Raw genomic sequence first — 18,425 nt, 5'->3', positions numbered from 1 at the left:
AAGGCCACGAAAGACTAAGCTAAAATACCCTACAGAAGTGTGTTACATCAGCAGAGTTACAAAACCCAATTATATTTGTAAATCCATCAGAGTACAAACTGAATTCAGCTTGCCAAGTCCTATTTCTAAAACCATGTTAGTGAGCATCCATATACTTTTATTGACTGAACTTCATCTTTTACATTTTATAACTGCTGAGGTCAACCATGTCGTTTGAGTCCAGCATTGGAGGACTTCCATTGTTTGCTCAGAATTATTAACAATCATTAACAGCAAGACAAAAAACTCCTCAGTCAAGTCTTCTAGGATTATTGGGTGAAAGTTCTCTCTGCCTTCCTTTTAGAGTATTTATTCCTAATCAATGTGGTTTAATACTTACGTTGTCATTACGAGCTGGCAAATTATCCAATACCCTGATCAGATATAAATACATCCTGTTGGTCCTTACCAAATACTGTAGCTAACTGCTGAACACTTCTTTGCACCATTAGCACTCTCCTATCAATCTACGACTGAGTCTTCGCTGCTGTTTTACCTTCTTCTGTTTATACTTCGGATTTCCTTCTATTGTTCCTAGTTTTACCAGGCTTGAATTTTCTTTGGCTTCATTTGATAATTTTTATTGACATATTTGTGATTGCTATCTACTTTAACTACTGTCTTTCCTTCCTTTTCCAGAACGGGGCTTGATAAGATTGTTCATTTTAGTGTTTAGAATATTGTGGAACACTTACATGTAATGAAGTCCTCTGATACACAGCCTGATTTTCATTAATATTGTTAGGTTTCTCCTCTAATACGTTCTCAGTTTTTCTTGTTTCTTAACTTTTTTTTTTTTCCTCTGAGGAAACTAATCAGGCAGATGTAGGCAATTTATCTGTATGTGTGCATCTAAGTAAATACATACACATCTGTAAATGCCTACTCAGCCATAAACGCATGCACACGAAACAGATTGTGGCTGAGTCTGTACTCTATCTGCCCTTGTTTGATGTAATTGGTTGTGAGCACTGATCTTCACGCTGCCACAAGCTCCCAGCCTTGTGATCATTCCAGCCCTTCCCACCACTGTCAGGTCTCTGTGTGTGCCACCTACTCGGTACTGGAAGATTATCGTCAGTAATTGCTAAAATTTCTAATGCAGTTTTGCCACTGTCTTCATGAGACTTCCATTCTCCATACATCAACAATGACGATGACGTTTTTATTTTCACTTATTATTGACAGGCACTTAAGGGCTTATTTGGGGTTTTTATGCTTTTTTTTAAAAGCATTTTACTTTTATCCTTCATGATTTAATGTTTTCCATGCATTATTCATACTTAAGCTTTTAAATGAGTATGTGATTTACTAGAAAAAAACTACAGTTTCAGTCCCTGATTGATTTTCTGTTATAACCTTCATGCTTAATTATCTTAATGACATTTTATCACATTATATTATTAATGCAATGATATGCAAAGAAATTAAATTTGGGCATAACTGAGATCTAAATCTTAACCAAGTGACACCAAACGTTACCCAGCAATAGACAAAATTAAAGTTCAGCCAGTGGCATGGTATTACTATTTTCCTCGTGATTTATTTGATACTGAAGAAAACCAGTAACTGACAGAGGAAATTTGTTGACTTGGTTCTGACTGACAAGATTTCACATACGCTGGAACACACTTTGTTGCAGTTTCTATAACAAAGCATATTGCCGTCCTGATTGTTGTGGGTTTTACCTAAGATGAGATATAATTCTTCTTAGATCTGCCTTTATTATTCATCAGTGGAGTAGCATATGAGCAAATAATAAGCACAGGAAATATTGCCATCCTTCTGTTGTCATTATATATTTGATTTGGCAAGTTAATAAGATGACTCTAAAAGCTGTTTATATGAGATAATTATCACTGCAGAGTATGGGCCCAGAAAATGGTGATATCTTCCTCCAAAACCAAATCTGTGATTGAAATTTCCAAGAAAATCACTGTGACAGGTGATTACTAGCTTTACTGCAGGCCAGATGCATACTGGAAGATAGAGAACTTGCTGATGCTTTAATCCTGGAGGTTGCCAAATCTACTGCATTTCCCTTTTAATTTCTTACTCAAAAGTGGGTTGTAATTGACTTTGCTTCTGTAAAAATATTAAGTCACAGAAAATACATTGGATACTGGAAAATATATACATATATTGAGATATGTCTAGATATTAGCTTTTCTGATTCTATATTAAAATTTCCTCAAAACTAAAGAAAAAAGTAATAATCTCTCATAATAAAAAATACACTGCCCAAAACATATTGAAACCTATTCCAACTGTACCTAGTAGAGCAGATACAACTTTTAGCGACATGAGAAAAACCTAGACAGTTCCCAATTCATTTATGCACATTACTAAATGTAAAGTTTCCAGTACTTGCAGAAATAAGTGGGAATACTACCTTTGTTCTTCAGGTGTTCACATGTCTGGGGGCACCTAGAAGGAATCTGCTTTTATTTTTATTCCTCACAGGCAAAAAATAACCCAACAGTTGCTTTGGCAGGTTGCTTTGACAGCTGCATTAAGGCCACTGTGTGATGTTTGTACATGTCCAACTCCTTGCTGGATTCTCCCTTGGCTCTTTCACATTCCTCCAGCAGTCATTTCCACTGCAGGTAGAGAAGCTCCATGCACGGGGATGCATGATGTGAGAGGCCGTGTGAAGAAAAATCACAGCTTTGTTTCCACAGCTCAGCAGTCCTTGGGCACCTTAACCTCCACTAAAATTAACCTCCGTTTGTGTCCAAGACAAGGACGCACCTCTTGTCTTCCATTGCCCCATGTTGTTATTTGCCACAGACACCCCCATCACAGCTATCATCAGACTGCTGGGTGAAGAAGTGAGAGGCTGAAAACAGGTAAAACAGAGAATCGAGGTCCTTCATAACCTTTACAAATAGAGAGCAAAAAGAAATTTTTCCCAGAGATCTACTGTCATTGTTACAATTTTTAGCCATCATTTCTTTCCTTATGTTCTCTGGCAGTGGTAACTGATGGTCCATCGTGCCGGCACAGTGAATGTGGGCCATTGCTGTCTACACCTGAGTGAACGCCATCTCCAGTGCTAATGAAAATTTATTTTTAAAAGTGATCACTGAATTATCAGCTTCAAGGTAAGAGTAGCAGTAGGCAGCAGTAGGTAAGTGCCTTGTCAGTTGCATCTGTGCTCAACAGTTACACGCCTTGGTAGTTAAAACAGCATCACTGCCGGCTTTCTAACTTCTCTTACATGTATCAGTACTTTGTAAGTATGCATTGCAGGGAGTCACAACAAATATACTGGCTTTATTTGATTTTGACGCTTTTTGGGCTTTAAAAATTCCAAGGTCACGCCTACCGCCCGGATACTTCAAGACCTCAATCCCTTCCCCATCCACAGCACCCCTGCACTCAGGGAAATAAAATTCTGTTTGGGGGGAAAAAAAAAAGGGGGGGTGGGGTGGGTGGGGTGTCCCTCCGCCGCTTTCCGAGCACGGGGGAGACTGACGACTCTCCGAGATCGCCTCCCCGCCGGTGATGCGAGGCGAGGCGGGCCGTGCCGGGCGGGGGCGCCGCGGGGTTCCCTCGCCGTGCCGGGGCGGTGTCGGTCGGCGCCCGGCGAGGGCTTCCCGCGGGTGCCGGGGGGGCGGCTCGGCTCGGCGTGGCTCGGCGCGGCTCGGCGGCGCTATGGGCTCGGCGCTGGGCGGCGGTGCGGGCCGGGCGGCGGCGGGGGAGCAGCCGGGCCCGGGGCAGCCGCCCGCCCCCTCCTTCGAGTGCGCCGTCTGCCTGGAGGTGCTGCACCGCCCCGTGCGGACGCCCTGCGGACATGTGTAAGTGTCCGGGGCCGGCGGCTGGAGCCTCGCGGCCGAACCGCCGGAGCCACCGGTAGCCCGGGCGAAGGGGCTTTCCGCTGCCCGGCCCCCCGGGATGTCTCCTGCCGGCGGAGGCAGGCGGGAGGTCGGGGTGCCGAGTGCGGCAATGGGAGGGGTTTGGGGTGCGGGCACCTGGGGTTCGCCCGGCCTGAGGGAAAAGCTGAGGGAGAGGGGGAAAGCTGGCTTTGAACTGCCTGAACGCAGAGTAATCAATTTTCATCAGTAATTTCCATATAGGCAAGGGTAAGGCAGCAGGCGGTGGGCACAGGTGAAGCAGCTCTGGGGTCAGCCCGTTTACGACTCAGTTGCCTTAAGTGAGTTGTGTCTTTCTCTGCTGTCTGTACAAAAAAGTTGTGACATCCGTGCTCTTGCTCTTTTTTTTTTTTTTTTCTGTTAAATACCTAGAAATACGCCTACATTCATCCTAGGTAAATCTGGTTAAGGGTAGGATATGCCAGAAAATCAGTTGGGATAGCTGCTTTAGGATAAGGCCAGTTATTCTGGACCACTTAAAAAAAAAAAAAAAGCGCGTTAGCCCAGCTATTCTAGAGTGAACGTGTTCTTCTGGTTCAGATTCCAAGTGAGTGTTTCTAATGGTTGTCTTCACCACAAATTTAATATGAGCCATAATTGGAGTATCACCCCTAATCTCAGTCTTGTCCAGATGCAAGCATAGCATAAAGATCGCGTCTAGAATCAGCACAGAGCAATGTATGCAGGTGTAAAATGCAAGAACAAACATGGACCATCTGCTAGTGACTCCCTTTACAAATGTGGCACCTGGCACAGGCATCCTTCTAGGGATAACAGCGGTCAGAAATACAGCTTAAGCTGGTGTTTAGGAATAATTTTGGAAAAAATATTAAAAAAAATAAAAAAAGAAAGAAAATTTATGACAGGGCTTCCTAGCATGTTTCTGAGCCCCTTCTTAGTTTACAAGACCCCTTGTTGGCCTCAGAAACTATAGGCAACTTTGCAGAGTTCTGTCTCAACAGAGATCCAGCTAAGCAGCTGCACCTTTTCTGCTGTTCACCTGGGAAGGCTTGTTTTCATTATTTATTCCAGGTCACAGATCATGGAAAATTATGTGCTCCTGAGCTGAGACGTATACGTGTATGTATGTATGTCAAAAAATGCAACTGTCTTACAAAATCCTCAGTATCTTCAAGAACTAATGTATTAGCTTTTGTTGGATGTGAGAAGTGTTATGCAGCCTCTGGAGACTTGAGGCAATTGTTTGGAGGGTTAAAGAGAAGAGTGGAAAAGTAGGGCTTTAGCAATGTTCAGGGTCAATATCCTGAGATGCTTAGGTTTTATTTCATCTACCTGCTGTGTTTTAAGTTTTGTTTGTTTTTTCTACCTGCTTAGGTACAGACTGAACAAATAAAGCAGACTGATAAATTGGGTTAAGGGTGGAGGGTTTTTTGTTGTTGAACCTGAAATTCTTTCAAATTGTTTTTATAGCCAACAGAACAAATCACTGACTTGATAACAACAGGCTATTTGTGCATAATGCAGGCTGTAAGTGTTCCTTGCCAATCCTTGTATCCTTTATAATACCTTTTTTTTTTCTCTGCTACTGACAGTTTTAGAGGGAGGGTGAACAAACTGGCAAAGGGTAATCTGATTTTATACTGGGTGACATTAAAAGGGAAAAGCTCTCAGACAACACGTGTGAACCTTGTACGGGGTTATTTATAGAAGACTCTTCTGTTTGTCAGGGAAACAAAGAAACCTTTTCAGCCTTGTCTAAAGTACAGGAATAATCTAAGCTAAAACCTGCCCGAGGGCAAACCGTGTGTAACAATTCGGAGTTTATCCTTGGCCAGGGAGCGTGCTGGGTCTCCGCTGTACTCTCTTTGCACTTTGTGTAATCATTTATACTTCTGTGAAGCAACTGCAAAATACCACCTTCTGTCTGACTTAGGCTTCCGTTGTATTTTACATGGCTCCAGTGGAGCTATATTGAAGAAGTCTTCCAAAGAAGAGATTACATCTGAAATCCTCCTATAGATCGATCACGGGCTGTTAGGTACGTTAGAAATGCTGTCGCAGAGCACGCTGGCAAGCTTGGCGAGTTGCTTTACACTGGCTTAAAAAGGTTTTGCCTCAGCTTCCAACCCCACTCCTCTGCTGGAGTTGCTATCTGCATAGCAGAGCTGGTGGGGGCAATGTGGACCCCTGACTTAGCAGCTCTGGTGCAAAGGTTAGCCTTTCAGCAACGGGGAGAGCAGGTGGGTCAGCACGAAACTGCCCGACTGAGTAGAAGTATCTGAGAGGTACCTTCTGATGGGCTGGAGGGTTGGGAGAGGAGACAGAAGGAGAGGTGAGTGACCTTCAGAGGGGCAGCACAGGAAGGTACAAGTGGCAACATCCTAAATTGGCAGAGCAAGACCACCGGTACTTGCTGGTTTGAGTGATCTGCTGATCACGACTGCAGTGATTTATGGGTTTAGGTGCCTCTCTTCTGGAAGCTACTGCATTTACATCTTCAAGCAGCACTGGCAAACCAGAAGATGTTCCTGCTCCTTTCAGTGCAGAGTCAGCAGTTTATTTAAGTGAAATTTTGCATTCATGCAGCTGGGGTTGCAGACATAAGTTTCCTCCTGCCGCTTCTGCTGCGGGGCTGTGAGGCTTAGTAGAGGGGCACAAGTGCAAATTTATCGTAGAGGTGCAAGGACTTTTACCGCCTCCTTGCCCTTACGTATCTGCTGTCTGCACACTCACCCATGCTGAGCAATGTGCTCACTGCGGGTTGCAGGCTGCCACAGCAGCTCCTTCTAGCTCCTCCAAAGCCAGAGGGGCTGTCAGTCAGTCAGTGTGCATCCTTTCTTTTGTCCGTCCTTGCAGCCCCGGGCTGTCACTCTACCTGAGACCCTTCAGATCCTTATCTCGACGTGATGGGGAGCCATAATCTACTGCAAAGTAAGGCCGTCTCCTGTCCTATTAGCACTGGGGCTTTGCAATGGTGCTCAGACAGTGAAGGACAGTAATGTCTTAAATCTCTACTACGGGCAGATTCACCAAAGCTTATCTGTAACTGACAAAAAGGTGGCAGAAGCAGCTGCAGTGCCCACTAATCCAATCTGCTTTTATTACTAAAACCGAGAAGTGAAGTGGCTTAGACACTCCCAGAGGTAGGTCTGCTTTTCTCCAGTCCAAACCCTGTGATGGCTAGATCAACGAACCACTTATCACACCCCAGCCTAGCACTTCCCCTGCAACTGCTGCCTAAAACCTTATTCTCCAACTCCTGACTTCATCACGTATTGGAGAAATTCCCTCATCTTAACAACCTGGAAAATTTTCCTCATCTTAACAAACTGGATTCTTGGCCATCGTAGGAGTGGCGTGGAGTATTCTTCTGTTTATGGGCTCAGGAAGATTTACAGTAAGCTATAAGTATGTGTATTTGTGATGTTTTCCAGCAGTAACACTAAAAAAAAAAAAAAAAAATCGTTGCTGTGATGGCAAGTTTTGAAATCATGGACTGCAGGCTTTACCCGGCCCTCAGGGGACGGGTTCCTCGCTTCTGCTCTACAATGAGTCACACACATTCCAGTGCTACCAGGATGCTCAGCTCGTCTGTTGTCAGTGCTCTGCTTAATGCAGAGCTGCAGGGACAATACCCCCAATCTTAACAATGTATCCTAAGAAGAACAAATATCTTCCAGTGTTACACTGGGGATGTCATGTGGTGCAAAATTTTGATATACTCTGCCTCATTTGAAGCATGTTTTGGGGGGATTATCACATTTGTTTTTGTTTCTTTCTATGTATAGATTCTGTCATTCCTGTATTTCTGCAAGTTTAAAGAGTAATGCGTGGACGTGCCCTTACTGCCGCGCTTATCTTCCTTCTGAAGGAATTCCAGCCACTGATATTGCCAAGAAGATGGAAAGCACATACCAAAATTGCACAGAATGCCAAACACAGGTTTGCAGCCTTGAACACTTTACTAAATAATTCCAGCGATGTGTCCATGCACAAGAACTAACACTATTAAGATCCCTTTTTAGGGGCATGTCTGAACAGAGAAACTCCACCAGCATGATGATGGAAGAATAAATTTTTGTGATTTATTAAGTTCCGTATCTAAAAGAGCTCTAAACCACTCTGCCAGTGTGATTGCAAATATTAAGCTTAAGCCTAATGGTCCTATGGGACCTGAATCTTCTTGGCTTCCTACATTGGCTTTGGCTGGAGAAAGGACAAATCTTTATATATATATATATTATGATTGCTTAATTATAAAAATCCTGGCCACAATTGCATCTGCTAAAATACATGACAAAGATAGAAAATTTTGTGAATTTTATTTTTTTAAAACACACACACCACCCCCCCCCCCCCCGGTAAAGCTACCTAAACTGAGCTTTTTCCCTTAAATCTAAATAAAGCCTTTGAAACATCACTTACATGCAAAAGAAGTTTTAAATGCTACTGTTTGAACTGGAACATGTTAATCACATTTCATCAAAGCAAGATGCAGAGCAAAAGGTTAACAGGACTTTGTGGTGGAGGACAGGGCATATATCAATAGGAAAACCAGTTAACCAAGATTGAATTAATATACGTTTACTTGAAAACTCATATAAAACAAGTATTTTCTGCCATGTTTGTGAATATTTACTCTGTGCCTCTTTCTGTATAACGAACACTCCTCAGTCCTCATATATTTATACCTGTGTTGTTTTGTGGGAGGCAACTGTACAGCTTAAATATGACTCCCCCTTATTTTTTTTTCTGGCTTTTATAATTTCTCCTGTCTTGCTTACTGCAAAACAATACCCTTAAATTTTTCTTGTCTAGCAGCAGCAGTGTGAAAATGCCATAAAATGTAAAGCAGCAGGTAAATGTGTGAACTTTGGAAAGACTGCTATTTGCAGGGTTGTGGGGAATTACAGAGAACATAAGAAAAGCAGCAAAAATGTTTGTTTGTTGTTAACGCTATTGGTTCTTTACCTTTTTGCCATGGATTTTCTATCTGGGAAAGATTTGTTTAACAATGAAACGCATGAGCTGCAACACCTTGATATTAACAATAGCTAAATATTGAATTTAATTTCAATATTTTTTTAAAATCAAGTTTTGCAGAAGGAACCCAATTGTAACAGGTATGTTAAGAACTGCTGAGCTACGTATGGCTTAGCTAGGCTTCTCAATACTTAGTAGAGTTTACGTACTGTTTTTTGCTGTTGAGTGGCAGAGCATAACAAGTGACATGATTATGGATATCTGCAGCGGCTTAAAATCTTTCTTATGGCCACAGAAAGTGTTGGCTGTATTTCTTGCGTAAAACCATATGTGAGGCCACTAAGGTATGTTGAAAAGGAGAGCGCATTTAATGCGTTATAGCATCAAGATACCTTTGTATGTTGTTTCTGATATTTGGCAGACTACCCTTGGCAAATGCTTCTGCGGTGCCTCAGTCACGCCAATGCATGGATTACTGTGTTAGTATAAACCTAATTTCATTTGCAGTTTCCACTCGGGGAGTGGAAATTGCAATTAAATGACTGTGGCATGAGCATGTTTCATTCTGCGGAATCTGCAGTCAGGATGATCATTTGTAGTGGAGCCATGGCCCAGACAGCTGGCACAGGGTTATATTCAATTTCTTCACCAAGATTCACCAGAACCGGTCATCAGTGTTTAAAGGTTAAGAATATAGAATAACCTATAAGTAATATTAATGTCTCTGCACTGTTCCTGTGCAAATAATATTTTAATATCTCAACGTGGCAACTTCATATCATTTCATATTCTTTCTTGTCGTAGAAAATACTTCACGATAGTGCTTCATCAGATTTGTTATAAGGAGGTTCTGAGTTGAAGGAAATAGGACAGCCAGTAGCAGCACCAATATAAACTCCAAATTTTGGCTTTAATGCATCTCTAAAAGAGTTTCGCTGATGACTTCACTGACATCAGAATTGGGCCCTCAACTTGGAATTTTTTTATTTTTTTTAACAGAATTGGTCTAGATTTTCACCATTAAAGAACAGAGCAAGATGTGAACTGGGAGACTCCCCCTCCCCAAACTAGAAATGTTTCCCTTTTGCCTCCCAAATTACATTCCAAAATACTAAGGGTCAACATAAGGGACAAATAAAATCACCACAAACCAATAATTATTCACTTTAATTCATTTTACTCTGATAAGATGAATGTTATTATTATAACATATATTACAGCAATACTGAACCAGTAGCAAAATACTTGAGGAACTGAGCCAGCAGTAGAAGGAGATACGTATTCTTCCCTAGGTATAGCCATGATGTTGTAGTAAGGCTTTGAACTAGAAAATATTCAGTGATATATTAGCGTGATGTGTCATGGTATAAAACATAACAAGCTGCTGCTTCTCATTGCTTAGGTGTGTCTGAGTGAAATGAGAGCTCATTTAAGAACTTGTGAAAAATATATAGAAAATTATGGACCTGTACAGGAGCTTGGAGATGCTGTAACAAGGTAAACCTTAGTGATGATGACATTGCAAAAGTGCTTTTGAGTTTGTTATCTCGACATAATAAAGTCAAACTGGCAGAAGAACTCTGAGATTTATTTTTTTTGAATTGGAACTTGTTTCTGTTTTATAGAATTGAACATGAGTCCTTTACTAATATTTTAAAATAATAATACTCAAATAAAAAACTTTAAATGCATGCTATTTTTTATGTATATGACTACAAAATAATCCATTTCACTTGCACTTAGTATGATTTTGACAGAATTTAGCTCCATGTGACCTGTTTTGTAGAAACAACAGTATTTTGACAAATCAGCAGTTTTTGCTATTTTTCTTGGGGAAGAATTATGTTTACTTTCAAATAAAACTCCTTGAAAACATTGGTTATTTCCAGAATGCATAAGACTAATAATAAACTAAATTTAATGGGCTCTCATCTAATAATTTGTTCTTCAGAAATAGTTTTAAGAAGACTGACAGCTTTTCTTATTTATATACTTATTGTGTATATAGACAATATATATATTTACAGAATATAGGTGTGTCGTATGTCAAAAGTTCAAATTCTTTGTCCCTTTCATTCTCTTTCAGGACAGGACCTGTTAGAGCAATCAGTTAGGTGTGTAGCAATTCTAGAATGACTGAGGTCTTGAAGTTCAATGGCCTTTAGTTTTGTCCATTAAGGAATAGGAACAATTCTGATATCATTATACAATGCTTTTTTGATATATGTAATTTAAAGTCCCTGTACTCTTTGCTACCTGAATTCCTAAATGACGCGTTATTCAGGTTGCTTGCGCAGAAGACCTATCTCCTTCTCAGAAAAACTTGGAACATTTATCCACACGCACTTGAAAACGGCACTAACCTGAAAACAGTGTTCCCACCATGCAATAGGACCATGCTTTCTACTAAAAAATAAGTAGGAATCCTCTGTGAGAAAGTGTCGCTACTTAATGAGGGCTCCTGAGAATTGGCAGTTTGGTCACGCATGCTCCAAGTGTATCACAGCAATTAAATGATATCTGTAGCTGTAGTGTTCAGTATTTTCATCCATTCTTCTCTAAGGTCATGGTTATGTTCAGAGTGCTTTTCTGGATCGATATCCTGACATGCTGGCACAGTTCCGTGCAGTGTTCACAGCGTCCATTAGCAAGGCTGACCTTTTGCCAGCGTAGCATACATCACACCCAGGTACACGTCATACACCCATGCCGCCTTTTAGCTGTGGCAGAAGAAGCTTCTAATGATACCTGGCCAAAGAAATACAAATACTTCTTTTACTGCTTGTAGTACTAAGAATGTATCAGTTGTCTCTGCAGCCAGTAACAATACACTACCTCTTATTCCCAGATATTCCTGTCCTTATTGCCAGTGTGAAGTAGATGAGGATGAGCTAATGGACCACTGTTTCACTTACCACAGATCGGAAAGGAGAGCAGTGGTAATGTGCATACGTATATACTTTACTGAATTCACATGTTAAACTGATTAATTCTAGCAAGCATTAGTGATAGGAGAAAACAGACAAAGATAAATTATGTTAATTGTTTAAATGGTTCTGACGGGAGGAAAAACTTACCTATGGTCATTCCCTCTCCCCCTCTCTCACAGACAAGCGTGCATGCATGTAATATTTAAAATGTTAGCATTCCTATCATTGTGAGCACTGGTAGGAGCACTGAAAATGGTGTAGGAGGTCTTACAACAGATACAGGAGAACATTAGGAGAGTATTATTAGGTTCAGCAACTTCCCTGCTTTTAAATCCCGCATGTGCTATTTCTGCTGACCTAAACTCAGGTCCACAGAGGCTGCCAAGTCTTACTGTGACCCTGTTTGTAGGACTGAGGTCCACAGGCTGTAGACTCAGATCTTGATGAGCATAATTTACTTCCCTGATCGTTATTTGCTGAGGCATTTTAGACTCCAGTTCTCACGTCTTGCAGAAGAGGTGTTTTAGAGAGGTTACAGACTGAAGGACTTGTAGACAAATCAACCAACATTCTCGTTTCCCACAGCAGGTGGGATGGGGGAAACCCACTCCATTCCCTTCTACTAGTTTTTACCACTTTAACCATGATCATATTAGTAAGTAATCCTGGAGCCAGAGCTCCAAGTAAGTTAAAGGAAGCATTCACTCACGAGTGTATGTGGTGTTTACCTTTATCTGAGCTAATGCTTTGATGTATAAGATTTTGCCAAAATTTATATTTTTCAGATTAGACTCTGTTTGTTTGGGTCAGCTGAAAGAATTGTCAATAATTTTTATCACACCTATCAGTCTATAAGCTCTTATTTTTTCACTCAGGGCAAATTCATAAATAGCTGTATTGTGTAGTTGTAGGGCAGAATTAAACCTTAAAACTTAGAAAAATATAAAATCCTTTGCTCAATTCAGAGTTGCATATACAAGCTGATTCTGAGACACTCGTGAGTAATATGCGTTATACAGCCTCTGTTGCACATTTCTTTGAAACCTAATGGAAAAAACAATATTCAGAACTATGTTTGCCTACAAATAATGTAAAAATTACAAGCAAGATAATGAAAATGTGATCTTTGAAGTCATACTGGTTTCATAACTACTTTAGCTGGTTTATAAACTGTAGACACCTTATCATTAATAGAAAGCAAAGAGAGGGAACATGCTGAGAGGTGCACTTCATTGTGTGCTACTGCCACACTGACCCTTCCCTTGAATTCTGAAATACCTTTGGAGTAACTGTTTCAGCATTTCAGGAGTACCTGAAAAAGTGATTCGGCATAGCTATTTCAACTTTTTTCTTTCAAACTTAGAATAAACAAATCAGACTTTTAGTTCTAAAAAGGCATTGCATTTTTGGTGTGTTGTATCATAACGCTCATTACCATAACATGTCATAAAGCTGGTTTTAGTATACAAATGGTATATTCCCACAGTATATTCACACATGGTGTATTCCATGACAATCATCTTATTAGCATATGCACAGTGTTCTCATGATATTGCTTGAAGAAATAAGTGTTGCAACAACTGCAGCCTCTATTACAGAGAACCCACAGGAAGCAATTCAGCTTTTCTTTTGATGAAGTGTTTTAGGCACTTCTGTTGTAAGCACACAGATGAATTAATTTGTTATTGATGACCAGAGAAATCCTGTATGTTTCTTGTAGCACTTTATCATCAAAACAGTGGCTTGGATGATAAACAAATGGATTATTTGTTATTAGTTTATTATTTGAATGATAAACAAATGGATACATGAATTGTTTGGATGATAAATTTTGTTTTGAATAAAACAAATGCTTTTGTATGACTGTACTCTTGTAGGGGGGAATATATTAACCATCAGATCCATACAGGTTAACAGTCCTTGGGATATCTGCAGACATGAATTACGCAGCAGGAATTAGCATAACTGACAGTTGATCAGACAGTGCGCTGTGCCTGGCAGTATTCCTCTTGCTCAGAGAATGCCTTTTGGCTATGAGAGATCCACTTATTTCACATTTCTGGTTTTTTAGACACTGATAATATTTCTTCTGTAAGATCTCCAATATGAAAATTGAATACTTCCTTCCATTTATTTATAGTGTTGTCCAATTTGCTGTTTAACACCTGGGAGAGATCCAAGCTATTTCAGCAGAAATTTTATAAGGCATCTTCAACTCAGACATACACTCCATTATGAAGACTACGTAGTGAGTAATGGTATTTTCAAACTACTGGGCTTGATTTCTTTAGGTGTATCTTCTTCCACATCTTTTACAATCAAGAAGTCATGAAAAGAACAGATCACTGCACCACCAAGTCATGAAGTGTGGCAGATGTGTACAGAAACAGTATAGTCTGGTACTCAGAGGCGCCAGCTTATGGATTCTGTCCTCAGTTCTGTTGCTCTCTAAGGGTGGGACAAGGGAAAGGTACTCTGTCACCTCATATCTTCACAGGTATTATACATCTGAATGTTGTTTATAAATGACTTTGAGAGCCTCAAATGAAAACCTATGAATGTTGTTTCGACAACCCATTTTTATTCTGTTAAGAACCTAAGATGACACAGTTGTACTTCTGAAAGGTCCTGCAGCTGTTTGCTGAGTGGGCTGTAAAATAGAAAATGCAGCACAAGCATTAGCACGCTGTTGGAATTTCTTAAGAATTATGTAATATATATAATATCAGTTAGTGCTTTCCTATATTAATGTTTGATACTCATTCAGACAAAATCTCAGAGATATAAAACATTTTTTTTAATGGGGCAAAAGCACGGAAGAAAACGATGTCCAAATGGAGGGCAGGGGTGAATCACCATCTTAATAATTTGAACCTATAATTCATGCACATGGTGGAAACAGGCCTATGTATGATACCATCTTAATGACAGCCCACACATATAGCTTCATAAAGCATAGCTAAGACTTGAGTATTTATTTCTATACACATAATACAACATGCATCACCAAATTGGACTAAGAAATAACATTAGCATTGTTGGGTTTTGCATAATCACTGAATTAATCTGTTTCTGCATTTGACATGCTCATTTATTTCAAGTTTCATAATGATTTCTCTTGCTTTATGTTGTAGTGTTTACCACTAAGGAGTAGAAAGTTAGGCACTACACTTTAAACATGGATGTAAACCCACTGAAATTTTGTTAACTGCTAACCCAAGCAGTCAAAATTAAATCTATTAACACATTAATTACTATCTTGATAGTCAATAAAATATCCTTTTTTTTTCTTTCAGGACATAGACACTGTTGGAGAAGTTCTTGTTGAAAGAGTTCTGGATGGGTCATTCTTAGAATATGTGCATGTGAGTCATCCAAACAGTGCGTAAGGACTACTGCAAAAGAGTGGAAGAATGTGTTCTGTAGATAAACATGGTCATTAAAATTTAGCCTTTTGCAATTAATGGAGTGTTAGTAACTTGCGTGGACCTTAAAATGTTGGCGGGTATTTTCTTAAGTGGTTTTGGTTTTAAATTCTTTTTTTTTTCAAATTAAATTTCAGTTTCATTTAAAAAATGTGTGGGGATTTTTTTATTTTTTTGTAAGGATAAAAGAAAATATTGTCAGTTTCTCTACCTAAAATACAACGGTCCTGATCTCACTGCTGCTCCTGTATACAGATACACTGGCGTTGGCAGCAGCTTCTCCTACTAGTTTGCAGCTCCATCCCAGGAGCAGTCCAGTCTTTTGTACGTTGATGGTAACAACACAATGCCGAAGGTAGATGACAAACAGCAGCTTTTCAGATGCTACAGGACCAAACAAATTGGAAAACCCTCCCCCCAAAAAAAAAAACCCACCCAAAAAACCTCCAACAAACAAAGAGTATCAAGCATACTACCTACTGTCAAGGACAATATTACTGACCCTGCAAGACTGTACATCAGTTTCCATTTACAGTGCACGATGAGACTCAAAATTAGTGAAGTTGGTAAGTGAAAGCTATCTTGAAAGGATAGCAAGTAGTGAATATTATGTTTATAATAAAAAAAAAATAGAAACCTGGTCAAGAGATTGGCAGCATCTTTTAACTAAAATGTATTCTTACTAAGTTAAAAAACGTATGTACAGTTTTTTACATGTACAGTATAACAGTATCTTTCAAAGATGCAGTTGATCTGTAAGACATTAAAATTCATGTTCATGCATAGAAACATGTACAGTGATTAAAGTAGCTTTAATCACACAGTAACATGTTAACTAGGAAACTCCCAACAGACTTTAGGTCTCACTAGTTTTTCTTGGAATCAGAAAGTGGCTCCTTTGTGAAAGAGAAAGAGTCAATGTTTCATGTGCCTGGGAAAGTTGCTTTCCTTTCTCTTTGAGAACTGGCTTTGGGAATGAAAACTCCTGAGTCAGAGAGACGGACGGTGCTGCTCCCATAGATGGCATTTGTGGGGACATTTGACTAACCAAAAAAAAAAAAAAAAATCTGGTCTGCCAGAGCAAAGTAGCCAAAATATCAGGAAAAAGTTATTGGATTTATGGTTTCCTGCACATCTAAAAAACGTATACACAACTTTTTATATGTATGAAATAAGCTACCACCGTAGGACTGTTGTCCTTAGTTTTGTCTGTGGCTGCAAGTGTTCTTTGTTGGTAGTGATACAGATAAACCTGGCAAGAGCAAAGGATGTCCTTCCCCTGGCACACAGCACCTTCTGATCCCCTTGCAGTTACACAGCTTTCTCCCCGCTTCTGCTCTCATCCATCTTTGCTCCCACAAACAAATCTCTGCCCTTTTCATATTGGCAAGATGTGCTGTTCTTGCAGCAGCAGCATTGTCAAGAAAGCAACCAAAATAATGGTTGTACAAAAAGTGGTTGTACAATAGCCATGCAAAGGTGATCTAAAATGTACCTCTTTGGTGGCAGTTGCCCCCTGCAAAATGGCAAAACTTTATGAGCAGTTCTACAAGTTTTCACTGTTGAGATTTCATTTCACAAACACATTTTATCACGAGGAATAAAAAGCTGGCAGGGCCGTTGGTTTCATTTAATCTAAAAAAGTCTGATTTAAAATGCTTTCCTTCAAATAAATGTGTTTCATAAACTTCAGCTGCCTGATTTCTCTTTACATGTTGTCTATGTCAATGGCAAAAGCTATGTAAGATTTACAAGGCTGGTGCCATGCTATATATTGCTCTGTGGCTTACTAGTTGTCAGCTCCAAGGTCACAGCTTTATTAAAGGATCAAGATTTACAATAACATTAGAAAGAGCATGAACACCTTCACACACACCTTCCTGTAGTTTACTTCCCTGAGGTCATCTGCGCAATTCCTCCCCCTGCCAAAAGCTACTAATCGATAAATACTGCGGTCTCCCGAGCAGAGTTCAAATGGACCCATCATGTTCCTTTAGTAATAAATCTTTGCTGTTGTTTAACACCTGCCTTCAAAGGACATAACCCTCTTTACCTGCAGTAATTAATTTAACTTCACAGCAGCCTTATTTGGTGATTAAAAACTGCTCCCTTTTACAGATTGAGAAATTGAGGCACAAGGACATGTTTTGCTGAAGTCATACAGGAAGACTGAAAAGACTTGGGAGCCCATCTCTGCCAGCCTCTCGCATGCTGAGGCTGAAGGCCATGTTGCCTCTTCCCCCAGTGAGTAATGCAAGGTGGTTGCGTAGCATCTGAACTGAGGCTTCTGTAATTCTTCCTTTTAATGTTCTGTCACAGCATGGATAGGGTGCACCTGAAGCTGGCTATACAGCTGTGGTATAGTCCTAGCTGACACAAGAACACACAAGAGGCATTCCACAGGCTATTTACTACTTCAGGTGCAGTTCTGTGTCATCTTCTGGCTGTACTTGCACGGTTGAAGAGGTTACAGCTACCAACTGCTGCTCATGGTCTGTCATGCCTACCCAGATCTACCAGACTGGCTTCCTACTTCATTACAGGGAAGAAGAAAATCAGTTAATCAATCACTTTAAATAGCAGATTTTTTTTCCTGCCAGCCCATGAACAGCTCAGCTAACCCTTAGCAGCCTCTAACAGAGGAGTGATGAGCACAGGGAAACGGTAACCTCCTGAGCTAGCACAGCCACAGTTACAAGAGCACGTTTTACTGCAACGCCTCAAATCCCAGGCACGTCCTGTCCTGGGAGATCCCTGTCCAGGGCGTTCTGCCTTTTCCACCAGATTTTCCCCCAACCTGAAGCATGGGTAATAAATATACCAGCCGAGGCAACTTAACTCTTACATTGGGCCCATCGCTTTGGATGTGCTTCCCTTCAGGCATCAGAGGCATTAAAATTTTGCCTCCATGTGGTCTAAAAAGAAGGCATTTAAGGTAGTCATTGACTTTTGCTCTGCTGTGTATGCTTTTGCTTAGGAAGATGCTAGCTTTTTTAGCTAATAATAATTACGATAGATCCTGAATAAGAAAATGGAGCCAGCATCCTACACAGAATCACAGGATGGTTTGCCCTTCATCCTCACCTAGAGAGAGACCTGAGCTTCCGCTTCATTTCCTGCAGTTCCCTCTCTCCTCTCCAAACCAGGAGCCCAGATGGCAGCACTGGCATTGCCTCTTGCTGCCGATCACTGGCAGATACAAGAAGCAGCTC

General features: G+C 40.4%; 1 protein-coding gene across 1 annotated transcript; it reads left to right on the top strand.

Annotated features, from left to right (window-relative positions):
• The first annotated feature begins 3,696 nt into the window (after positions 1–3,696).
• RNF125 (ring finger protein 125) lies at positions 3,697–15,303 on the top strand. The gene is made up of 6 exons (XM_054816876.1): positions 3,697–3,839; positions 7,664–7,817; positions 10,261–10,355; positions 11,707–11,797; positions 13,929–14,036; positions 15,085–15,303. Exons 1-6 carry the CDS (start codon positions 3,697–3,699, stop codon positions 15,175–15,177), a joined length of 684 nt encoding a protein of 227 aa, XP_054672851.1. The 3' UTR covers positions 15,178–15,303.
• The last annotated feature ends 3,122 nt before the right edge of the window (positions 15,304–18,425 follow it).

The sequence above is a fragment of the Grus americana genome, chromosome 2 (assembly GCF_028858705.1).
Source record: "Grus americana isolate bGruAme1 chromosome 2, bGruAme1.mat, whole genome shotgun sequence".
Taxonomy (NCBI): Eukaryota; Metazoa; Chordata; class Aves; order Gruiformes; family Gruidae; genus Grus; species Grus americana.
This window is presented reverse-complemented; position numbering and strand designations above follow the sequence as displayed.

Bases quoted from the DNA above. Each gene is read 5' to 3' on its own strand.
- RNF125 (XM_054816876.1), top strand. From the start codon at position 3,697: ATGGGCTCGGCGCTGGGCGGCGGTGCGGGCCGGGCGGCGGCGGGGGAG. The intron at 3,840-7,663 runs GTAAGTGTCCGG...TTCTATGTATAG, and splicing joins CGGACGCCCTGCGGACATGT to ATTCTGTCATTCCTGTATTT. The intron at 10,356-11,706 runs GTAAACCTTAGT...TCTTATTCCCAG, and splicing joins CTTGGAGATGCTGTAACAAG to ATATTCCTGTCCTTATTGCC.